Below are 25872 nucleotides of genomic sequence, written 5' to 3'. Positions count from 1 at the left end.
ATAGTTGGCTTCCAGAATATGATTATTACCTGAAGAAGGTATGGGAGTGAGAAGGGCAATGAACTAGAAGATTGCAGAATCGCAAAACTTACCCAAGTGTTTACAGGAATAGACTACAAGGCTTTAATTTCTCCCAAAATCTATCTACAACCTACAAGGCCTGTGTGACAATATCTAGGATAAGTCTCACAGTAGAGAGAATGCAATAAGCATCATTCCTATAAGCTCACTATAGCTGTAGGTACTAGATGCAGCTGTAACGTGCTTCTGTAAGGCTACAGGAATAACATTCTTTAGGTCACAGGATATGGGCAAATAGTGCTTTTTTGACCACACAGGAAAAAGACTGTTCATAACACTGGAGCCAGACTACCCCAGTTTAAAGCCGAGTTCTATCAACTTGCTAAGTGATAAATTTGGGGAGACAGAGGGCGCACCTAGTGGTGCTCAAGGCTTACTCCTGCCAGGGCTATGTTAACTACATGGGGTGCTGCAGATTGAACCCAGGTCAGCCATATGCAAGATAGGAGCTCCGACTGCTGTCCTTTCTCAGGCCCTGCTACATGACAAATTTTTAACGTTCAGTGCCTCCGCTTCGTTTCCTCATCTATGAAATGAGGATAACAGCTCGGGATTGTTGTACACATTTGTGAGTTAATTCATGTAAAGAACCCAGAATACTACCTGGCACAAGTTGTTCTGTATTTTAATTGTTATCACTAGTAGCTATCATATTCTTACAAACAGTTTCTTAGGAGTCTTTGAACCATCATGTATCACTATCCTGTTGCTCATCAATTTGCTTGAGTGGGCACCAATAACGTCTCCATTGTGAGACTTGTTGTTACTGTTTTTGGCATATCGAATACACCATGGGTAGCTTGCCAGGCTCTGCCGTGCGGGCGAGATACTCTCAGTAGCTTGCTGGGCTCTCCAACAGGGACGGAGGAATCAAACCCAGGTTGGCCGCATGTAAGGCAAATGCCCTACCCGCTGTGCTATCGCTCATAAGAGAGCAAAAACCTCAAAGGAACCTTTGGTAATAAGACTTAAAAATTCACTGCTCCATTCTTTCATCGAGACTATGACTCCATTTTTTCACATCTTTTCTTTTATTGAAAAAAAGTTTAGAAAATGGCAGTTAATAAAGGGCACAAACAAATCAATAGGGATATTACTAGTGGAAAACAGACAATATAAAACTGAAAATGCCATTGGCTTCTTTAATTGGTTAAGAGCACAAAATCTAACAGGCAGAGATCTGTTTTAAACAAATTAAAAAGCTATGTTACTCCCACCCAGTTCTCCCCAAGTCAGATATACACACCCACAAAAACGGTGTGTGTGAAGGAAAGCTGTCATACACAAAAAGATGTGTCCTGAATTAAGGGAAACAGCTATTGAAATAGGAAGTAACACAATGAAACCAGCAAGAGATTGATTTTAAAAGTCAAGTCTTCAAATGTTGCATGGCACAAAGCTATAAAGTACTGCTACGTAATAAGGAAGAACTCTGTACAGCTTTAGCAAAAATGCTTTTCTAGAAAAGCAAATTAAAACAATGCAATCAGCAGACCAAGGAGGCTAGAGCTAGATAGCATAGCTAAATTTCTCATGTCTGGGCTAGAAAATCCTACTTATCCATAATGGTCTAAAAACTCAGGACAAACAGGGACTTTTTTTTTTTTTTAAACATTTCTTACTTTAACCATTTTATGTTCTGCTTTTCCCCCTCTCAGCCTGTAATTCAGCTGCTATAAGCATCGACTATTTTATTTTCCTTTCTGTGGCGAGACTGTCATGAAGCCTGGATATTTCAGGCTCGTACGCATCCATGACCAGTGTCCCGCTATGGTCAAAGAACTTAGCAATGGACTTGGTGAATTCAGCTTCTCGCTGCTGCTTTGTTCTCCCACTGATAAAGGTCAGCTTCAGGGTGTACTTGTCATCGAACCTATGCAAAGACAATAAATCAAAATCAAACGGCGATCCAGCCAGTAGTAACAGTGCACCAAATGTTTTCAAAGAACAAGATCAATTTGGTTACTGGTGATGCAGGGAACTCACAGCCCACTCTGTAAAAACAAAACCGGAAGCAAGCACTCCTACCAAGTTTCAAGATCTAGCTCAAAGGATTTGCCATATCTTCCTCAATTTGAATAACGAAACTTGGTGACCTTGTCATAATGCTTGATGCTCTCTTACCCATGGACCTCACAGTTGTGCTAAAACTTCTTTCCCATCTCTCCTGATTAGTTCCTGGTCAATACTGTATTTGGACAGCAACTATCCTGGGAAAGCTTCCCCCAAAGCAGTCCCCAAATGGACCAGATGTTTCTTTGTCTTTCAAGGCAACATCAATCAAGAGTATTCTCAAACACTGAATGCTTAGACTATTCCAGGTCTATTGATCAGACTGTTCTACTATCAATTTCCCATGACATCATCCACTGAAGTGCAGTTTATATATTTGAGTTCTTCACTAGACTGGGGGATTTTCTGGCGGAGGGGAGGACTGGGCCATGCCCATGCTCAGGGGCTATTCCTGATTTCTATTCAGGAGTGACCTCAGCAGTGCTGAGGAAACCAGATACAGTGCAAGGCGTGTACTTCACCTCCTATACTATCTCTCTGGCTCCACACTGGCAAATCCTTGAGTGTAAACATTTTGTCTTCTATGTTTTAACAAGATTAACACTTGTTAGGCAATTAAGCTTTTTTGCAATGAATGAAAAGGCCTTTGTTTTCCAGACGTTCTCTAGTCCCAGGCTGCTTAGTCCTTGTTCTGTGATCAGTCTGGTTTTACTATCAAGATCCTAACAAGATGTCAATGACCTTCCTACATGAACTTAAAGAAATTCCTCAGGTACATCAAGAGAGCCTTTACCATATCCATCTGGTTCAATAATGCTGCCCTCTGGCAGGCTGACATTCTTTTCCCAATACCAAGGGTTTCTTTCTGCATATAACTAGGAGATAGCCAATGAACTACCAGCTGGTATTATCATCAGAGAAAGCCCCAAATGCTGCCATATATGGCCCCAAACAACACAAAATTTAAAAGTATTAACAAGGAGAAAGTGACTCACCTGTCAAAAATTGTTGAAACTTAAAGTTCAATGAAGAAAGAAAAGTGAATAGAGGAGGAAAAAGAGGATAATGGAAGAAGGCAAGCAGAGAAAAGGTGAGACCAAGAGAAATAGGGAAAAGAAAACACTTAAAAAAAAACCATTTGGAGACATTACAGCACATCTGTATGTCAAAACTAATCATCCCACAGAAGAAAATATGAAGAAATGATAGGATCCAGTGGATAAATGGAAAGGACGCTTGAGATAGGACTTTGGAAGGGAGGTGGAATAAGATGAGCACTGTAAAACTGACCGCTTCTCTCACTACAAAAGCAGCTTACAGTGAAGATGGGGGAAAATGCAAGAGAAACAGGGGTAAAGCAGAAGGTCCGAAAACCCTCTTGGATAGCAGACAAGTAATACATGAACTTTTGAAATGCCAAGGAAGCTGGGAAAGAAGCAAACTAGAGAAAGGGACAGTGAAAATGAGGTAAAAGGACTATGGACCCCACCAAGGCTAAAAAACTGTTGAGACAAGAGAAACAGGGTCATGGAGACATAGGAGCTAATGAGGTTCATATCTTTGCCCTGTATACCTATATTCTGACTGGCTCAATTAACTGGCCACAAGGTCAAATAAAAAAAAAATCCCATTCCCATCAAAGTTCTTTCTATCTCAGTTTATCCTGTGAGCACTGCTGTGATAATGCAATCTCAGAGGTGCAGAGCTAGAAAAGCACTTTAAGATTATTCACAACCATGCCAACCGGTTCAGCCCTTTTGGAAAAAAGTACGAGTGATTCTCAAAAAATTAGATATTGAGCTCCCATTTGGCCCAGCAATACCACTTCTGGGAATATATCCTGGAGAGGCAAAAAAAGTATAGTAGAAATGACATCTGCACTTGAATGTTCATTGCAGCACTGTTTACAATAGTCAAAATCTGGAAAAAACCTGAATGCCCACGAACAGATGATTGGTTAAAGAAACTTTAGTACATCTACACAATGGAATATTATGCAGCTGTTAAAAAAGATGAAGTCGCGAAATTTGCATATAAGTGGATCAACAGTATCATGTTAAGTGAAATGAGTCAGAAAGAGAGGGATAGACATAAAAAGATTATGTTCACTTGTGGAATATAAAGTAACAGAATATGAGACTAACACCCAAGAATAGTAGAGATAAGGACCAGGAGGTTTGACCCATGGCTTGGAAGCTGGCTTCACATGCTATGGGAAAAGACAACTCAGATAGAGAAGGAACCACCAAGTAAAGGGTGTTTGGAGGACCCGCTCGGGTTGGGAGATGCATGCCAAATGTAGACTATAGATCGAACACAATGGCCACTCAATGTCTCTATTGCAAACCACAACACCCAAAAGGAGAGAGAGAACAAAAAGGAATGTCCTGGTACAGGGGCAGGGTGGGGTGGGAGGGGAAGGGGTGGGGTGGTAGGAGGGGTTCTGGGACCATTGATGGTGAAAAATGGGCACTGGTGGAGGTACTCGATCATTGTATGACTGAAACACAAGCACGAAAGTTTGTAAGTCTGTGATTGTACCTCTTGGTGATTCACTAATAAAAAATGTTTTTAAAAAATTATTCACACCCTCTTCTTCATTTTGCACGACTGGCAATATCAACCGTACAGAATAGTACATAACAGTCTTGTTGACAATGGCTCAATGCCCTGGTAAATCAACACTGAGATAGATGGACCTATAAAGGTACCCATACCTTTTGAGGCTAGAGGACAGCTGCCAAATATCATCAGGATCCATCCCTGTGGGATCTTTCCTGTGGGCCACGAGGAAGATGCTCTTCTCTTTATATGAGGTATAAATGGTCAGAATTCCCATCATCACAAAATAGGTTCAAATAAAGTTAAGGGAAAACGCACATGAACATATACATAAAAGAGAAATAACACAAACTGACAAGCCAGGGTCATACAAACTTTCCTAACCCCGGTCCTAAAGGAGAGTTCTGTTGTCCAATAAAAACACTAAAATTTAGCTACCTCATGTCATTCTTATATGTATGTATCAAGAGAAGCAAATTCTCTGGATAGTTCTCCAAAGAGTATCACAAAGAGGTACAGAGGGAAAATCAGCTTGTCTTTCTGTTCAAGGAAAATAGACAAGATCCTCATTTACCTACTTTGTCAAGACTTGCAGCTGATACTCACTTGACCATACTCACCAATTTTAACCCTTTTTTTCCCTTTTTGGGTCACACTCGGTGATGTTCAGGGGCTACTCCTGGCTCTGCACTCAACTATTCCTGGTGGTGCTCAGGAGACCATATAGGATGCTGGGGATCGAACCTGGGTCGGCCATGTGCAAGGCAAACACCCTACCCACTGTTCTATCACTTCGGCCCCAATTTTAAGGATCAGAATTAGATGGGGGGAAAAAGAGGTTTCATGTTAGTATACCACATGAATATCTCCCACATGCACACTGGCTTATTATTGTCTTTGGCTTTTGAAAATAACTACTACATTTTTTTTTTCTTTTTGGGTCATACCCGGCGATGCACAAGGGTCACTCCTGGCTCTGCACTCAGGAATTACCCCTGGTGGTACTCAGGGGACCATATGGGATGCTGGGAATCGAACTCGGGTTGGCTGCGTGCAAGGCAAATGCCCTACCTGCTGTGCTATCACTCCAGCCCCATCTTGAGTTCCTACCATGTGACATAAACTTCCTTACGAGGTTTGTGCACATCTGTCCTTGAAATGTTATAAAAGGGAGGGGCAGGAAAATAGAGTGCACAGTGTATGATTTCTGGAGTAAGGCAGACCAAGATCTGAATTCTGATTTTTCATTTGTTTCTGAGTCACACCCAGCAGCACTCAGGATTTACTCCTGGCTCTGCACTAAGGGATCACTCCTGGATGGCTTGGACAACCATCTGGAGTGCTGGGATTTGAACCCGGCCAACTGTGTGCCAAGGCAAGCACCTTACCTGCTGAGCTATCTCTCTTGGGCCCTTAAATTCTGGTCTGTAACTAATGTAACCTTGACAAAATCATTTCCTTTCCCAAGTCTTTAAGAGTCAACACTAAAATCATCACCACTGAAAACAACCATGACTTTTGGAAATACGTCTCTCATGTTCTATTACCTGTATAAGTGATTCTTCATTTTTGTTTTGGGGACATTCCTGGGGGTACTCAGGGCTGAACCCTGGCTTGGTGCTCAGGGATCAGTGGTGGGGTGATGCTCAGGGGAGCTATATGGTGCCAGAGAGCAAGCCAAGCTTTGTGCAAGGCAAGCATTAACCTTTGGTCCTCCATCTCTAGCACTAAAATGTTTTGTTTGAAGGAAACTAAATCCATCAAGGCAGTATTCTTATGAGGCCATATCTTGGCAATAACATTGCTCTCACAGTTCAGCGATCCCTGGAACTCCTGTGGGAACTGTCTCCAGAACTTATGGGATACTCCTTTGAATTACAATAACAAAAAAAGAAAAAAAACCCGCAATACTTTCCGTGATTATTGAGTCAAATATTACTGAATAGGGCTAGGATTAGGATTTAATTTAGTTATACCAGTTTAGGTGAGGACTGCTTTACTAAATAGCATGCTAATATACCTGCCCCTGGAGAAAATGTCCAAAGTGGAGTTTTCAGAAATATTTCAGGTAGCAACAACACTATTAAAAGAAGTAAACTGCCTACCAAAATTATGTTTTAATAACTAATACAATGCGGGCACACATTAATCACTCAAAAGCACTATGACTTTTAATAAGCTTTTGGCGGAACGACAGTACAGCAGGTAGGGCATTTGGCTTACAGACGGCAATCTGGGTTTGATCCCCCATATCCAATGGTCCTCTGAACACCGCCAGGAGTAATTCCTGAGTGCAGAGCCAGGAGTAACCCTTGAGCTTTGTCGGGTGTGACCCAAAAAACCAAATAAAAAATTTAAAAAAAATTTTAAAATAAGCTATTAAGCCTTTATAGTCTCGAATGAAAAGATACTCAATATGAAAGAAAGTGTAATACAGTAAAGGGAATGGCAGAGTGGGGAATGGGAACCGCCAGCAAACTGGAGCCATGAACATGTAGCAGTAAAATAATTTTTGTTTTTACTTCATTTTCTGAGAAATCACTGAGTAAATAACAAATATGATTCCATACTATTAAAAAAAGGAGGAAAGGAAACATTCCAGGCTGACTATATACCAAACACTTTATAAAACCTTTCACTCTGTTCTGAGTACGTATAATTCATACTGATGAACACTAAACAGCTTTCCAGAAAAATTAAGTTCGTATTAGTACAAGACGACCAAACACCCTTGATTTCAAAACCAGGTTCTCAACCTTCTCAACTGTACAGCCACACAAGCCATACCATTATCTCTTGCCTAGTCCTTTGCAAAACCACTCTCAACTCCAGGGAAATCTGAATTGCCAAGATCTGATGTTTTTCTAATATCCTTGAATCAATGCTCATAAATAGCCCGTCTAATAGGAAAAGTTCTGGGCTAGAAATAAGAGCTAAAGTCTATTACTGCATGTTCTGCTAGTAGGTGCTTAAACATGGATTATCATAGCCTCTGTACTAACATCTAAATACCAAATGCAAATAAACCAAAGAAATCCAAAACATCACTACATAAATTTATAGATGCCCACAGCTCATACTGTTCAAGTCTGTCATTAGTAGACTCCAAGATCAGTCTGGTTGGGTTTTTTTTTGGGTAGGGAGCACAGAAAATTAGCAGTAGTCACTAGAAAACAACCTGCACATAATAAAGGATATGATATAACGCACAAAGCCAAAACAGGTTTGGACTCTGGGAAGGGGTGCATATAATCCCAAATCAAAGCTACTATGGCAAAGAAACAAGAGATGGTACAGATGGTGAGGCGCCCGTCAATTAGACCAAAATTCTCCACATACTTGTACTTTTCCAGAAGTACCTAAGGAGAAGAAAAGAAATCAGTTCAATAAGAATGCTTCCCTCCAATTTCCTGCTTTTTTCCTTAATTTCTATGATAAAGCTAAAGAATTATGAAGTTTGCTCCAATCAAAATTTTACCACTAGGGCTGGAGTGATAGCACAGCGGGTAGGGCGTCTGCCTTGCACGCAGCCGACCCGGGTTCGATTCCCAGCATCCCACATGGTCCCCTGAGCACCACTAGGAGTAATTCCTGAGTGCAGAGCCAGGAGTGACCCCTGTGCATCGCCGGGTGTGACCCAAAAAGAAAAAAAAAATTACCACATAATCAAAAAGTACACCATTTACAAGGAACTCCAGGGGAAAAGATTATCTAGTTTTCACAATTTCTCCAAAGGAAGAGAAACATTCTTTGCTTTTTAAACTGAGAGACAGGGACCAGAATGATTGTACAGTGGGTAGGGCATCTGCCTTGCACAAGGCTGACAGTTTCGATCCCTGGCATCCAATATGGTCCCCAAGCACCACCAGAAGTAATTCCTGAGTGCAGAGCCACTGGGCATCAGCAGATGTGGCTCAAAAATCAAAAAATAAATAAAACTGAGAAACAATCAATAATGAAAGAATGTTCTACATTCCCTCAATCTTCTCAACTCCTAGAAAATTAAACTCAAAAACAATAGCTTATATCAGCTTTCTGTAATTACAAACAATGCACAGCTAACATTCCCTACTTTTACTCATTCATTACTTTTTTTTAATTTTGGGATCCCATTTCATGGTTCCCAGGAGACCATAGGATGAAAGGGATTGAACCCAAATCTCTAGCATGTAAAGCATGCATGCCAGTCTGATACCAGCCTGTTGAGCTATCTGTTCAGTACTAAATTTATATATTTTAACACACTGTAAGTTTTAGAAACTGCCATCTGGCTCAGTTGCTAACACTGAAAACTAAGGTCATTCCAAGTCACAGAAGAAAAAGATCCTGTAGCAGATGGGCCATCAGCTGTATAGGGGCTAATAGATCCCTCCAGAGTAAAAGCAACAAAGTACCTTTTTAGCAGAATCATCCAAAGAATTTTTCACAGCTGATCCATCCCATTTGTCAATTTTCACAGGCTTGTCATCAATCTTCCACTGTAAAACAAACAGAAGAGTAGAAGAGTTGTAACGTTGTGACACCTTACTCAAAGTAAACAAATGACTTTCTTAAGGGCATCCTCAAGAATACAGGACACTGATTCTATCTTTGATGCTGCACAGCTGAAAGTAACTTAGAAATGAGATGGAAGGAAACCAGGTCACATCAATAATACACTATGTTGAGACCTCTGCCGAGATGTGACCCCGGGGGCCGCACGCGCGTTCGGCTTCTCCACAGCTGCACGAGCGTGAATCCAGACCCAGCTGAACCAACTTCAACATGGACTGCTCCTTGCAGATTGTCTCCAGCCAGAGAACTAAGCCGAGACCCCATGCCTGCCCAGGAGGGGAAAGGTATTTCCCTCTCTCGCCTGTCCCTTCCCGGGGATGAAGGGCGTGGGGACCGCCACATTATGATGACCACAGATGGGGTTTACCAGCTTGCAATGATCCGGAAGAAATCTCCCTGGATTTAGTTGTTAAAGTACAGAAATCCAAAACCGCGCGGCCTCGCATCCTCATTTCCCTTCACAACAGGTCTGACTCTAGTGGGGTGCTCCTAATAATAATGGTGAGGTTTGTGTTGAAATATTGAATGTAACCAAAGTAAACAGAAAGTAAAGTGAAATTTATCAGTTACAAGGGGGGGGGGGCGGGATGGGAGGTGTACTGTGGTTTTTTTTTTTTTTGTCTTCGGTGGTGGGATATGGGCACTGGTGAAGGGATGGTTGTTTCAGCATTTTATGACTAAGACTTAAGCCTGAAATCATTGTAATTTTCCACATGGTGATTCAATAAAATAAAATTAGAAAAAAATAATACACTATGTTGATAAGTGAAAAACCTAATGAGCCCCAAAACACACATGGGCTGCAGCCTAAGTGTGAACTTGCAAATCCCACCCCCATTTACCCAAACAGGGATTACAGAAAGAAATGCAATGCACTTGTTCCTTCTTTCATTCTGTAACCACAAAACTCAGGAAGTACCCATTCATAAACATTCAGATATTAATAACCCTATAGGGGCCTTTGAACAAAGAGAGTACAGTGTGTTCGGCAACTGCTTTGTATGCAGCCCACCCAGGTTCGATGCCCAGCATCCCATACTGTCCCCTGAGCCCACCAGGAGCGATTCCTGGGTGCCGAACCAGGAATAATTTCTGAGTAATGCTGGGTGCCACTGTATCACAGTATCACTGTCATCCTTTTGTTCATCGATTTACTCAATCAGGCACCAGTAATGTCTCTATTCCTCCCAGCCCTGAGATTTTAGCAGCCTCTCCTTATTCGTCTTTTCAACAATTGGAGGATCTTTCAGGGTCAGGGGAATGAGACCTATCGTTACTGTTTTTAGCATTTTGAATACACCATGGGTAGCTTGCCAGGCTCTGCCCGTGCGGGCGGGATACAAAATCAAAAACAGGAAAAAATGAACCAAGAAAACAACAACAAAACCCCCACAAAAACAAAAGAATGAGAAGGGATCTCCTTTTTTTTTTTTAAATTTATTTATTTTTAGTTAGTGAATCACCGTGAGGGTACAGTTACAGATTTATACACTTTTGTGCTTATGCTTCCCTCATACAAAGTTTGGGAACCCATCTCTTCACCAGTGCCCATTCTCCACCACCAGTAAACCCAGCATCCCTCCCACCCTCCCCATTCCCATCTCCCCCAACCCCACCCTGCCACTGTGGCAGAGCATTCCCTTCTGTTCTCTCTCTCTAATTAGCTGTTGTGGTTTGCAATAAAGGTGTTGAGTGGCCACTGTGCTCAGTCTCTAGCCCTCATTCAGTCCGCAACACTCTTCCCCCGCATGGCCTTCGACTACATTATAGTTGGTGATCCCTTCTCTGAGTTGCCCTTTCCCCAGAATGTGAGGCCGGCCTCCAAACCATGGAGTCAACCTCTTGGTACTTATTTCTACAATTCTTGGGTGTTAGTCTCCCACTCTGTTATTCTATATACCACAGATGAGTGCAATCTTTCTATGTCTGTCTCTCTCTTTCTGACTCATTTCACTCAGCATGAAACTTTCCATGCTGATCCACTTATATGCAAAATTCATGATTTCCTTTTTTCTAACAGCTGCATAGTATTCCATTGTATAAATGTACCAAAGTTTCCTCAACCAGTCATCCGTTCTAGGGCATTCGGGTTTTTTCCAGATTCTGGCTATTGTAAACAGTGCTGCGATGAACATATAAGTGCAGATGTCGTTTCAACTATACTTTTTTGCCTCTCTGGGATATATTCCCAGCAGTGGTATTGCTGGGTCAAATGGGAGCTCAATATCTAATTTTTTGAGAATCGTCCATATTGTTTTCCAGAAGGGCTGAACCAGTCGGCATTCCCACCAGCAGTGTAGAAGGGTCCCTTTCTCCCCACATCCTCTCCAACAGCGGTTGCTTTTGTTCTTTTGGATGTGTGCTAGTCTCTGTGGTGTGAGGTGGTATCTCGTGGTTGTTTTGATCTGCATCTCTCTGATGATTAGTGATGTAGAGCACTTTTTCATGTGCCTTTTGGCCATTCGTATTTCTTCCTTGGTAAAGTTTCTGTTCATTTCGAGAAGGGATCTCCTTTAACACATCTTTGTTAGCTAAAAACTTTCACCCACAACTACTCACCTAAATCCAATGCTGTTTTTGGAAGTAACAATTTGAATAGAAATCTAAGTCCTTTATATGTGTTGAGACTGAAGAAAAAGTGCTTCAGCTTCCCTCCTCTCCAAAGGTTTCAAAAATCCCCATCACTGTGCTCATAAGAAGTGGTTCTCTGAAACTGCTGACAGATGCTCAAAATGATACAATACCCATCCAAAAAAACTGGCACCTGGGAATTAATTTTGTATTTCTGGGAATTTCCCCACACTTGCCTAAACAAGAAATAACATATAAGACCACTCACTGCAGCACACTTGTAACAATATCAAATTTGTAAGGAACTCAAAGGCTCATCTCCTGGGGCTGGTGGAAGACTCTAGTACAGCGGACAGCAGGAGTAAGGCAGGACAGGGATGGGGATGAGGTTTCTCAATGGATATTTACATTTCTAAACTGAAGTCATTATGCAGTAAAAAAAACTCTCAAATGCAAGTGATTGTATTGAATATAGCTTAAGATGAGCAGGATGCTAAAAATAATCTGAGAAACTTTCTTTCTAGAGAGAGCATAATGCCCAACTTATTTTGGTTTCAGAGTGTATCTTACTGAAGGACATGGAAGAAAGCTTCCCATTTATCATTTATATTGAGTACCAATTCAAAGATATAGCCTACAAAAAAATTTAAAAAACTAAACACCTACAAAAGGTAATTGAGGGAATTTTAAAGGTAGAAATATAATTCACTGAAAGTGATTCCCTTCACGTCTGGTTTTTTTTTTTTTTTTGGGGGGGGGGGAGACGGCCATACCCAGTGAGGCTCAGGGCTTAACTCAGGTGGGATTTGGTGGACTATATGGGGTACCAGGGATTGAATAAGAGTTGGTCATGTGCAAGGCAAAAGCCTCACCCATTGTACCATCTTTGCAGGCCCCTGAAGTTTTTTTCTTAAACTGTGGTTTAAGAAACCACAGTTGTATATGTGACACAAAAGATACACTGTTGAGAGGAAAATCTAAAATAAAACTGGTCATATTAAAAATCTCATGGGGTCAGAGTGACAGTATAGTGGGTATTTGCTTTACATGCAGCCAACATGGGTTCGATCAAAAGCATCCCATACCCCCAAGAACTGCCAGGAGTAACCCCTGAGCATCGCTGGTCTGGGCCAAACGCATCCTGCCAAATATGTAAAACACATCCTGCCAAATATGTAAAATCTAATCGTGGTCTATTCCCGCCCTCCACGGCAGCACCTCAGAAAAACAAGATTTTCTCCAAGAAAACGACTCATGGGGTCTGAAAGAATACAGGGGTTAAGGTGTATGTCTGGTGTGCAACTAATCCAAGCACCACAGGGCACCCTAAGCATTGCCTGGGGCAGTCCTGGAGGGCAAGCAGAGTGGGTCGCCTGGGTAATCCTGGCACTGCAAGGCAGAGTGGCACCACATCCTCAGGTGAGCGCTCACGATGAGCTTCTGGCCAGGCTGGTGAACTGCCAAAGGGGCGTTGGGGCATGCCCTGTGTCTCCGGGACAGAATGCACTGAGAAGTCTCCCGCACCCCTCCGAAGAAAAAAGGAAAATTACTGGTAACAGTATGTTGTAATACTGAACCTCACAGCCTCTAAGAAGTCTATAAATCAAACAGGAGGACTAAAATAAAAGTTTTTTTTTTTTGATTGAGAAAGACCTTTGTAGGCAACAAACTGGAAGGTCTGGAATACAATGGACTCATTTCTGGGTTATATCTATCTGGTTCCCAGAGACCACTCCTCAGATCTGTGCTCAGGAAATCAGGCAATGCAGGATCAAACAAGGTCTTTCCACATGCAAAGCAGGCGCCCTTTGAGTGATCTCTCTGGCCCTGTGACACCTAATTCCAAAATGGTAACCTGAACCACGAAAGAAAAAGCTTTTTAGCTAAACCACTTATTTATACCGAAATCTCATCTTTAAAACATGCACACACAAAAAAACTTATACAGACAGAATCCACAGCAAAATCTTACTTATTCATTACAAAACCGGGGGTCATTGCAAAAAGGAAAGCCTTATTCTCACAGCCACACATCACTACCTGCCCAGCCTGAAAGAATCTTGTACAGACAATTCCGAGGACAATTTCGTGGCTATTTCCAGGAATGAAGCACAGAAGCTATTACTGCATGTGCTGAAAGAACTCGGCTCTCACCCCAAAGCCTCGTACCTAAAATCAATCTTCAGTAAGCGGAACAGGAACATTTTCAGTGAACTACATAAACCACAAATTTATAATCTGATTTCTAAGAAGATGTATCACTCTTTTTGTCTGAATGATAACTTGAGCTTATTTTCAAGGTTAAGAGCATCTCACATACAACACAGAGATTCATCTAGAGAGGAGGCAGTACGTGCTTATTTTTTCTAATCTATTTTCCTTCATTCTCAAAAACCCCTCTTCAACCAAAATGGATGCTACTCTCTGTGTTCTCCACTGCTTTTCAGAGGAGCTTAGAAATTATCCCCCCACCCATACCTTTCCCTTTCATGACTCTTAGTGCCAAAATCTTTTGGGGGCTTGGGGGGGGGTACAGCAAAAGATAAGGCAAAGGATGGTTTCCTTCCTGTGGTATCTTGCAGGTTACAAAAAAATGCTCTGTGCAGAAAGGGGTTCACAGCCTGGGAGAACGCCACCCTTGGGAAAGGCTGCTTAAAATAATGGTCCTTGGCTGGCAGCTGGGAAGGCAGCTGGCAAAGTCTCCCACAACTTCACTGTGCTAAAAATGGTTCACTGTGTCCCAACTGTTTGTTAGCAATATGGTTTATGGGAGAACATAGGGTCTCCTTCCAGAAGCCTGGAATCTGGGAACCAACAATGCTAAGGGCACCTACCAGTCCCTTAAAAAGAGTGGGCATTGTGTTTCTACTGAGCCTGCAGTCAGTGTGTTAGAGCCAACAAAATTCTTTAGGGTTAGTTTACAAACACAGAGCTCATAAGAAAATGTCCCTTCCGAAGCGACAAATTTATTCTTGCCTTCATCTGAACTCACCTCAAGGACTATATTATTGTGCCCGTAAGTACACTATACTTTAAACCAAAACCAAAGAGAATTTAGACCAAATATAAGAGGTAGGTAAAATGCTTTTTGTCCTTATTCAATAAAATGAGCACTTATTTATGCAAGAGAGCATAGTATAATAGCTAATGGTTTATGTTTTAAAGTCAGATATGGTTTGATAAACACACATTTCCAAAATGAAATAAATGAAAGTTTATTTTGTGAAAAATGAGAAGCCCTGAACCCCCCAAGCACCACCAAGGGTGGCCCCAGAACCAAAATATAATAATAATATTGACAATAATAATAGAAACTAGGTTAGTTTTCATTACTGAGTTGTAGTATTTCTTACAGTGTCTAGATATATTATCAGATATGTGATTTGCAAATTATCTTCTCATTCTATGAATTTTTTTCATCTTAAAGTTTGTCATTTTGAAGTAAAAAAGCCTATTTTGGAATATTAAATTTTGGTTTGAAACTACAGTATGAAGGCCTAGTACCTTGCTAGTATGAATAGAAATGCACACAATTCCAGGAATGTCACAAAACTGCCCATCATTTTTGTCATAGCTAGGTCACAAGGCACACACAAGCCACTCAGAAGTCTGCAAGGCAAGACAGTCAAAGACAGATGGTCGGTCCAGCTAAGGATCATGAGGCTTTTCAGTCTCTCAGCCCACTGTTACATTAGTTAGTACGTGGTCTTCTCCAAATGTAAGAGTGGGTTCAGTGCTGGGAAAACCAGATCCTAGAACTGTTACTAACTCACTGTGTTGAAGCCAAGTTGCTTTATCTTTTGCTTGAGATTAAGTTCATTATCTATGAAGGAGGAAGCTGGAACAGCGAACTTCAAGGTCTCTTCATCATAAACATTTTAGAAAAGCATTGACTGATAAAGCAGAACATACATACAAATATACACAACCTTAAAATACCAGAAAGCACAACACCCTTTGTCTTAAAATATCAGAACCAAAAGGGATTTAAATTCATCTAAGACAATAGCTTTCAACCAGAAGTAACTATAAGTGCTGAGGAAACAAACACAGAGATATCCCCAGCTAGGTAGCTCTATTTCAAAACATGCAGTTGTCAGGGTCCCCACCTCCACAGAATCAAGTGACTTAGGCTCAGGATGAAGTCCAGAAATCTGTATTTTCAACTAAAACCCCAGGAAAAGTTGATGGAGAATCTTCCCAACATGTTATGAAAAAAACTGTTTAGGGCCAGAGTACAGCAGGTAGGGTGCTTGCCTTACATACAGCTGACCTAGGTTGATCCCCAGTACCCCAGATAGTCCCCTAAGCCCTGCCAGAAGCTATCGCTGAGTGAAGGAGTAGTCCCAGAGCACTGCCAGGTGTGGCCCAAAATAACCTGGGTGGGGGGAGGGAGTTTAAGAAACTGAAATGCTGAGTAAGCAGCCAGTCAGTAGTAGCACGCTGGGGGGCAGCCACACTCCACATCTGGGGAGACACTACAACTCTACGCCTAGGGGAACATGCAGTGCCAGGACTGAGCTCTCATCTCTTACACGCAAAGCCAGGAGTGAGTTTTTACCAGCACATGCTACTCTTATTCGAGAAAAAACAAAGAGATTTACTTACTTGCACAAGAATCTACATCTTTCAAGAGACGTAAGCCAAACCTCGTTTCAATGGCCTTGTATTCTCAACTGAGACAGAAATGCTATATTTTTAAATCACTGACACCAGTAAAGAGATGGGAATCCAAGAATGAGGCTAAGTAGTAAACAAGTCTAGATACAACATCTAGAAATGGCTTTTTTAAAAAAGTATATATACTGCAGGCCATCCATACCTGGCTAGACTTACTACTCCTGGAGCGAGGTACAGGGACCACACGGGGTGCCGGGATCAAACCTGGGTCACTGGCAAGGCAAGAGCTCTACTCACTATACTATCACTCTAACCCCGGTTTAACACAATTTAATAACCAAAGCAGTTTCAAAAATTCAGCCGGAAACAGATATTTAGGTTATAAGGTTAACAGCCTCTGAAAGCATGGTAAATAGCATATGTTAGTTTTTAAAAGCCAAAAAAAAAAAATCAAGCAATTATTTTTTTGCTACCAAGAACAAAACATTTTTTACTGTATTTTGACCAGATAGATAACATAGCAGTGATCTAAGTTATTTAGTATAGGAGGTTGGAAGATTGTATCTGCCCATCTATTTTTAAGAACTGTTTTACTCTTAAAGCCAGTTTCATACAACAAATTCATATCTGTTTAGGGAAAGCTAAAATTACATCTGCCTCTTTTTAATGCATTTTTTAAAGCAAATGAAACTACATCCACTGGAAATAAAGTTTCTAAAACTAGTCCCAAAGATAGACACAAATCAAATTAAACTGTAAGATTACATCTCTCATTCCCGAGAGCAGGAGGCTCTCGTCACTCAGCTCCCGCTCCAACGGAGAGTGACATGTATCCCAGTAACACGTATCTGCGGCAGAGCACCCTGTTTTCAGATCATCTGAGCCACATCCTCAAAGGCTGCCTCTGAAGACTGTAGTGGCAGACCTGACTTTTCCTCTACTAAAATCAATGCTACAAATACTTAAAAGATTTTTTTTTTTTTGTGCCAGACCTGGCAGTGCTCTGGGGTTACTCCTGGTTACTCCTGGCTCTGGACTCAGGAATTACTCCTGGCATTGGGGGGGGTGGGGGGAGGACCATATGGGATGCCATAGGGATAGATCGGTGCATGCAAGTGCCATGGTACTATCTCTCTGGCCATACAAATACTTATTTTGTGTTGTTCCCTGTAGAGAATTTAAGAACCCCTCGCGAAGAATTAACTGGTCAAGCTGGCTCCGGGCTGAGAAGCGTGCTCTAGAATAAGTTCAACCTCTTTATCCTAAACCGCGAAACCAGGATGGGGTAAGGCCTCACAGGAAGTCTTCTACTTTCTGCCTCTCCATATTCCGAGTCGTTTTCCTCGAGTCACTTGAGAGTCAAAAAACGATCACCAGTTTCCTAATCCTACCTAAAATGATCCAAGCCGTCTCTACTCCTCGCTACTGCTCTATTCAAGAGACATTCAGGCAACTCGCTGCAGAACTCGGCCCAACTCCGGGGTCCTGCCCGGGCTGCCCTCCTCCCCTCCCCTTCCCCAAAGGACTGGCTCCGTTCTCAGAGGTGAGGCCTGCTCCTGGCACTCGGCCTTCAGCAAACGGGTGCCAGGGCCCCTTCTACTCCTCACTCACACCCCAGTAACAGCACCTGTACGAAGACACCATGCAACTTTTCTATTGGCTCCTATACTCAAACTGTATGGGGTATATTTGTGTGTGTGTGTGTGTGTGTGTGTGTCCATTTTATTTTTTACTTATTTTTTCAAATTTTGAAAAAAAAAATTCTACAAAGCTATTCATGACTGGATTTCAGTCATACAGTATCCCAGCACCCATCCCTCCACCAGCACACATTTCCCAGCACCTGTGTTGTATGGGGCATACTGACATGTAGAATCTCGCTTGGTTCTCCCTAAAAGGCCAGCATTTCCCATGAAGGGAAGCTAAATGAGGGTACATGACAGGTCAGTGGCCATACAATTTCGAAGCAGCAGCTACTTTTAAGACAAAATGTTAGTGATGCCCAAATCCTGGTTCTTTCGATCAGGGCAGGGTGCTACAGACCACTGAGCAACACTGCCTTCCTTCCCAGCCGCCCAGCCGTGCCCGAAATTACTGCTGAGGAGCAAAGCGAAGAGAAAAAACAAAGAGAATGGCTGGGCTAGGAGAAGCATGGGTGGGAGGCAGGCTCCCGGCAGGAAGGCAGGGCTCCCAAGACCCTCGCCAACATTCTGGCGCAACCCGACGGTGTTCCAAATCTCAGCAGAGCCATGCAAAACCCAAGAGACCCGAGAAGAAAGGCCACGGTGCCCGCCTCTCCGGCCTTCAACGTGAGCGGGCGTCCAGTCTGAAAGCGCCTATCAGCGCCTATCAGCAAAGCAGAGCTGTTTCCAATTAAAAAGCGAGACATTGTGACTAATCACCACATTAACAAATAATGATAAAATTAAAAATAAGTAAAACATGTTCAACGTTTCTCATCAGACTCGTCCCCGGCCCTGCAACTGAGAGACGAAAGAACCTCGGGGGTACCAACGAAGGCTCCAATCAACCCCTTCCGCGGGCGCGCCAGCGGGCATCTGCAGAGTCCGAGCACGCCAACGGCGGCAGAGCCGGCGGGAGACTCCGGCTTCGAGGCAGAGACGGCCGTCGGGAAGCCGGGCACGGCGGGCAGGGCCACCCAGGGGCAGGGTATGCTCTGCTGGTCCCTTGCCCGCGCCCTGCCTGCTGGGGCGGCGGGGGCAGGGGCAGCGCGAGCGGGTACCCCTCGCAGGGAGCGGCGGGTGGACTGCCAGGGGGTCCGCGAGCAGGCTGGGAAGGGAGGCCAGTGCCCGGGGATCCTGACGAGGACTGGGGCAAACGCCCAGGCACATGGCGAGCGGGGGGGCAACGAGCGCTCTGGAGCCGCGGGCAGGCAAGACCAACACCGCTTCCGAGCGGAGCGCCCGTGCGGGACGCGGCTCCGCAGTGCCCGGGCCGAACGTCCGGCTGCGGCCACAGCCGCGGGAGCCGCGGGAGGATGGGGGGGGCGGAGACGGCTTGGGGGGCTCGCCGCCTCCCGGGGCGTTCCGAGGCCGTCCCGCACCCCCGAGCCCGGCCGGGGCGCACGCCGATTCCTCACCTTATCCAGCAAGCCCCCTCGGCTACTGCCGGTCCCGCAGCCACCGCCAGAGCCGCCGCCGCCAGACCGGCCGCCCTGTGCAGCCGCCGCCGCCATCTTCTCTGCCTCGGCGGTTCCCGGCCCTCCGACTTGGCGGAAGGCGATTGGCTGGAGAGGACGGCGTGACGCGCCGCGCGGAGCCCGGCGGGACCCGTAGTGGGCGGGCCGATGGGAGGGGGCAGCGGAAGTGGCCGCGGAGCTTGCCGGGACTTGTAGTACAGAGCAGTCGGTTGCCGAGAGACCGCCCGCCACCGCTTCGCGGTTACTAAGGGGCGGAGAAGACTGTGGCAGGCGCCACCGTGGAGCGGCTCAAAGAAAGTCGAGAGGATCGCAGGCGTGCGTCCCGCCTGGCCGGGACGTCGCTTCTGCGGACGCCTCGGAAGCGGCGGAAGCGACGCCGGAGACAGGTGCCGCCGGACACTGGGGTAGGGGTCCCCCAGCCCCGGAGAGAGCGAGCACTCCCGGGCGGCGGGAGCTGGTCCTCCCCGCTCCCCTAGACCGTTACCGCGCTTTCGGGCCGCGTGGTTCTCCCTGGTGATGGTCGATTCGTTGTCATGTTTCGGGACGATCGAGTGTCCGCTGGCTGCTGGACAGCGTCCAGCGTGCGTGTCCAGCCGTCCTCTCCCATCGGCCCCCGACAGGACAGCCCCGTCCAGGGCGGGAAGGCGCCTCCTGGCACCGCGTCTCTTGGATCGATTTGCCTGGCGGGTTCTGCTGCTCCGCTTTCAGAATGTAATCGCATTCTAGAGTTCACTCTTCCATCTTTTCTTCCCCTCGTTACTGACTGAGCATCAACGCTGGCCGGGGATGCGGGGCGCTCAGAGGAGCCGCGCTCTTTCCTCTCCTGGAGCGCTGAGCCAGCGACCTAGGCTTCCCGCGGCGCGTTGGCTTGTACCGCGGGGTGTTACAGAGCGGTACTTGTTCTTTGACACCCCCACCCCCACCCCCACCCCCACCCCCCACACAAATCCTTTTACGTGAACAAATCACTGAACCAATACTGGGTGCTTGCTCCGGAGTTCCGATCCCTGATGCTGTATCCTTGAGTAAATGGACAAAATGACTGTCTGGATGAAGCTGGCATCCATGTGTTACTGACGCTAAATAATATTATAGGAAACAATCCAAAGGCCCCTGTAACTTTTTGTTGTGCATGTTATCTTTTAAATTTTTTGTTTCCTTTTCCAAGCACTAGCATTAATGTCACCAGTTCTGGGAAGCCTTTCCTAATTATTCTTTCCTTCTCTCCCAACTGCATAGCATTGAGTTCATTTATGGTTCTATTTCATCCCAAAGATGTTCCACCTCTTGAAAGGGCTGGTGCCTGGAAGAGGTACTGAAGCCAGAGAAAGAGGCAGGGGCCAGAGACATAACACAGAGGACAGGGCCCGGGTACTTGCCTTGCACACAGCCAACCCAGGTTTGATTCCCTGGCACCTTATATAGACCCGGGACCCTGCCAGGAGTGATCCCTGAGTGCAGACCCAGGAGTAAGCACCCCAGAGGTTTGTTTTGTTTTTGTTTTTGTTTCAAAGATAGAGATAGGGAGAGGGGTAGGAGCCAGGCCTCGTCTTTGAATCGTCCCAGACTGGGGTTGTGAGTATGAAGAGTGGGGAGCAGATTGGAGAAGAGGTCATTATAATACAAGTGATAGAAACTGTCTCCTTCAAGAGGTGACCTGAGGCAGTGACACAGAGTGAGGAGGGAGTCACTGTGAGGAGGCTGAGATACAGGATTGCTCTTTGCATGAGCCAAAGAAGAGAAACAGAAGAGTGACAGGCAAAAAGAGAGAGCGAGAGGGAGGGAGGGAGGGAGGGAGGGAGGGAGGAAGGAAGGAAGGAAGGAAGGAAGGAAGGAAGGAAGGAAGAAGGAAGGAAGAAAGAGAGAAGAAAAGAAAGTAAAGGAAAGGAAAGAAGAAAGAAAGAAAGAAAGAAAGAAAGGAAGGAAGGAAGGAAGGAAGAAAGAAAGAAAGAAAGAAAGAAAGAAAGAAAGAAAGAAAGAAAGAAAGAAAGAAAGAAAGAAAGAAAGAAAGAAAGAAAAAGAAGAGAACTAAGCGAAAGTATGACGAGAAGAATCTCTTGCTCTTCTCCCTCCTTTTGGGCCTGGGAAGCTCTGCCGTCAGGTGGAGATGTGCCTGCTTCAAGTTTGAGATGAAGACTGGAAGGATTTAGATGAAGACTCTAAATTTGGAGGTTAAGAGTGTTTTTTTTACCTACTGTGAATAAAGCTTGGAGCTACTTTCTAGACAGTGACCCCTGGTGTTAGAGACTCTTCTTGGCTCATTTGTTATAAACCCACACTTGCTCTGCACTTCAGCATCCTTAGGTAAATATTTTTTATACTCCCTCGGACTATTGGTTTCTCTCCTTCTACACCAATATTCCTCGTAGAGAACTAGACTTCCTTTGCATTGATTTTTACTGCTCTCCCTCTCCCTCTTCCCTTTGATGTTATATGATTGTGCTGTGCCAACTGGCAGTTGATGCACCATTGCCTGACTGTTGTCCTTCGACAGTGTTCACTGTGGTGCCCGCCGTGACCCACCACTGGGTTGTGTTGCTCTCTGAGGTTTTCCCTCCTTTAGTGGTGGTGTCTGCACATGTGCTCACATTTCCTGGGGATCGTGCTTGCGTGTCTTTGCATGTCTTTTCTGCTGTGGCACTCTCCTGGCTGTGATATAGCTGGGAAATTATTTGCAGAGCCAGGGATCACTGCCAGGCTCAAGTAGCAGAGCTTCCAGGACCACGCTCAGTGCATGTGGGACCCCAGGATTTGAACGCAACATCTTACACTTGCAAGGTAGTTATTCTCAATCACTACATTATTCCTCCAGGCTGAGAACTTGGCTTTCTTTTCATTTTTTCTTTTTGCAGTCCTAGGGCCTTACACATGCGAGACAAATGCTTTGCTGCTAAGCTTCATCCTTAACTCTAGGGGTCTAGAATTTCTACTTGTATCTGGGTTGTATCTGGGTCTGTGTCCATCCCATGAATGTGAATGATTCATCCCTTGTGTTTTATGTCTAGCAAATATCTTTTACCAGATTGTTTCTTCTCTTTCAACTTTGTCTTTACTACTTTCACTGTGCATAAATGTATTTTGTATAGATGGTCATACCAACAGTCCTTTTTTATTTGAGATTTGCACATTTTACTTATGCATTTTAGCCCTACCTCATTTCCCTGAAATTGTTCTCCTACATTTCCATCAATGTCTTTTTCTATATATACCTTCATATGTAAATATATCCCTATAAGCATTTATGTCTTTATCTTGGAATTTTAGTTCTGTGATACTTTGTGGGTCCCATATGAGTATGTTTCGGAGCAGAGGATCATAGTAGGAGGAAAATTAATGAGAAAGTTCAAGAGCTCTTTTATAGAGGGAATGGCTCTTGCCTTGCACGCTGACAACCACAATTCAATCCCCGGCACCCATATGTTCCCCTGAGCCTCACCAGGAGTGATCCCTAAGCACAGAACAAAGAGTAAGCCCCGAGCACCACTTGATGCGACCCAAAAATAAAATAAAAGCAAGGAGCTGTGACTAGCAGGTTAAGAAGGAATATAATATCTACTTTACAGGTGAAAAAGAAAGTGAAGAAACAAAAAAAAAAGGAATTCAAGAAGTCCATATCAAAAACAAAGATCAAGTAAGTACTACAGTGACCAGAAGTTCTCAAATTATATAAAATACTGAAGCCTACAACAGTTTTTACCTCTAATATTTCCCTACCAGCTATTAACTCACTGCTTGGCCATTAACCTGTCTAGCAGATAGGTGTCACAAGAGAGATAATCTAAAAGACAAACTGATTAAATTATTATTTTTATATCCCCATCCAAACATATTCCTATTTCTCTTCCCAGCACATTTTTGTTGCTGTTGCTATGTTGACCTTAGGGATTACATAGGTAAATAATGTATCATATGCACTGTGGGAGGAGGGAAATTGGTAAGGAGAGCAAACTTTTTTTTTTGCCTTTGTTTTTTGGGGCCATATCCAGCGGTACTCAGGGCTTATTCCTGGCTCTGAATTTGGAGGTCACTCCTGACAGGGCTTGAAGGACCACATGGGGCCCTGAGGATTGAACCTGAGTTGGTCTTGCATGCCAGGTATGAATCCTACCCATTGGACTGTCTCTGCAGCCCCAGAGAGCAAGCTTTTTAACAAAATGATAAGTATTAGGAGGAGTATTAGGTATCATGGGTGCAATATAAGGGACTTCTAACACTTTTCATTGTAGCCAGTGATCTGGAAATTATCCCTGCTGTGTGTTGGACCAAAAAATATACCAACATCATTCATTCATTACACAGATAATTATGGAATCTTTTCTGTCCAGGTGCTATGTTAAGTTGTGAGAATAGAGGAGAGAACATCATAGATACCATTCTTCCTCTGGAGAAGCTTAGAGTCCAATTAGGGAGATCAGAAATATGTATAAAACCAGAAGGATCTGGAAACACCATCATGATCTTCCTATGTTTATTGGGTGTTTCCTATGGGTGTTCTAAGGATGGAAGAGAGATGGTGAATTGCATGGGCATTCAAACCTGAAGGTCCATAGACCAGATGAATGGAGCTTCTTAAGATTAATAATCTTAAGACATGGGAAGAACTCCAGCTGTAAAAGAGATACCAAACAAATGCTCCAGCAACAATGATCTTCCGTTGCAAAATTTAGTAAAGGTTTCATGGAAGGGATGCCCTCTGGACTGTGCCTAGAGAGAAGCCTTGTTTTCTCTCTGTAACTTCATTTAATTATGTGCATACATGTATGAGTATATGTGCATGTATGTGGATGCATGTGTGCACACATGCACATGTGTGTGTGCGCATGCGTGTGTGCGCACACGTGTGTCTGAACACTGCTGAATACTGCTAAGAATCAGAGTCAAGGCTTCTCACATTTGAAACTTAAGGTCTATTGCTGGGTTGCGTTACCAGTCCTCAATTAATTCTTACAATAATTCTCCAAGGTACAGGTTCAATTAAGTAAAAATAAAATTATTAAAAGGGTAGAGAGGGGGTTGGAGAGATGGTTCACAGCTGATAAGTTGCTTGCATTGTATGCAGTTGTCCCAGGTTTGATTCTTGTCACCACATATTGTCTACTAAGCCCCTCAGAAGTGATCCCTCAGCACTGCCAGGTATAAATTAACTCCCCCGAATTAACTCCCTGCACCTCCTGCACCACACACGCAAAGAGAAAAGAGAAAAGGTAACGCATTTATCATAGAATCCAGACTTCTCAAGAGGAAGGAGAGAGTCCCATGACATAGAAGGAAAAGAAATTATTTCCAGGAGGCCATAGAGATAGCATAGCAGGTATTTCCTTTGCATGTGGCTAACCCAGGTTCAGTCCCATGAACATCATATATGGTCCCCTGAACCCCACAGGAGGGATTCCTGAGTGCAGAACCAGAAGTAACACCTAGTCATAGCTGGATATGACCCCAAAACAAAACAAATAAAGAAGGTCCTAGCTTCAGGCTGGGCCATTGGTGATTCCAGAGTTAAATGTGCCAAGTCACTGGTCTTTATCCTCATTTTGTATGAGAGAAATCTGAGCTCAAAGAAGCACAAATGATTTGCCCAAAGTCGCATTGCTGAGTGAGATTATAAACCAGGTTGTGGACTAAAAGCATTGGGTGCATTGATTATACAGTGAAAGTTGGGATTTATTTCGTTCAAATCTCTATTTGCACACGCTCTTGTCTATCATGTGAGGCTTTCTTTCTCTGAACTCTGAAAACAAAGTTTCTGGGACCAGAGAGAAAGAGCAGGGCACTTTCCTTGTGTGTGGTGTTCTTGGATTCAACCCCTGGCATTCCATATTTTCCCCAGAGCCCATCCAGGAGTAATCCCTGAGTGCAGAATGAGGAGTAAGTCCTGAGCATTTCCTGTAAGGTCCCCAAACAAACAAACTTTCTGCTGAGCAATTCCTATAAAGCTTTCTAACTTGATCAGCAACTCCATCTATAAAGGTGTAACCACGCCCATTCTACAGATAGGACACTGGGGCACACAGGGGTAGAGTCACTTTCCAACCATTAAGTGTGAGACAATAGAGTCAGACTTGCAGCCAGGTCTGTCTGAGCCCACAGGTGGTGCTTTGCATGTGTTGCACTGAGTCGAATGAATTTGAACCCTAAATCCCAAGACATGTTTCTCTTCTGAAGCTGGACAGTAGGCAGGGGCGGGGGGGGGGGGGGCGGGGGCGGGGAGGCGGCGCACTTCAGGGGACAGGGGGCTTGTGTGTGCTAACAGCTTGGGGTCCAGAGCACTGTGTCGGGATGAGAGTGCAGCATGTCATTGCCTCACGTTT

General features: G+C 44.1%; 2 protein-coding genes across 2 annotated transcripts in view; one reads left to right on the top strand and one right to left on the bottom strand.

Moving 5' to 3' along the window:
- Nucleotides 1-1089: 1089 nt before the first annotated feature.
- SPCS2 (signal peptidase complex subunit 2) lies at nucleotides 1090-19660 on the bottom strand. Its single transcript, XM_055121976.1, has 5 exons — nucleotides 19502-19660; nucleotides 9051-9134; nucleotides 7856-8015; nucleotides 4812-4947; nucleotides 1090-1954 (listed from the first exon to the last, which is right to left on the bottom strand). The coding sequence occupies exons 1-5, from the start codon at nucleotides 19595-19597 to the stop codon at nucleotides 1768-1770; spliced, it is 663 nt and encodes a 220-aa protein (XP_054977951.1). The 5' UTR covers nucleotides 19598-19660; the 3' UTR covers nucleotides 1090-1767.
- A 168-nt stretch (nucleotides 19661-19828) lies between these two features.
- XRRA1 (X-ray radiation resistance associated 1) overlaps nucleotides 19829-25872 on the top strand; it is a 96297-nt gene continuing 90253 nt past the window's right edge. Inside the window, exons 1-2 of the mRNA XM_055121974.1 lie at nucleotides 19829-19947; nucleotides 23125-23192. The gene's annotated coding sequence lies outside the window, so the exon portion shown is untranslated. The remainder of the gene's footprint in view (nucleotides 19948-23124; nucleotides 23193-25872) is intronic.

Source organism: Sorex araneus, chromosome X, assembly GCF_027595985.1.
Source record: "Sorex araneus isolate mSorAra2 chromosome X, mSorAra2.pri, whole genome shotgun sequence".
Taxonomy (NCBI): Eukaryota; Metazoa; Chordata; class Mammalia; order Eulipotyphla; family Soricidae; genus Sorex; species Sorex araneus.
The sequence above is the reverse complement of the archived record's forward strand: the minus strand, read 5'-3'. Positions and strand labels throughout refer to the sequence as shown.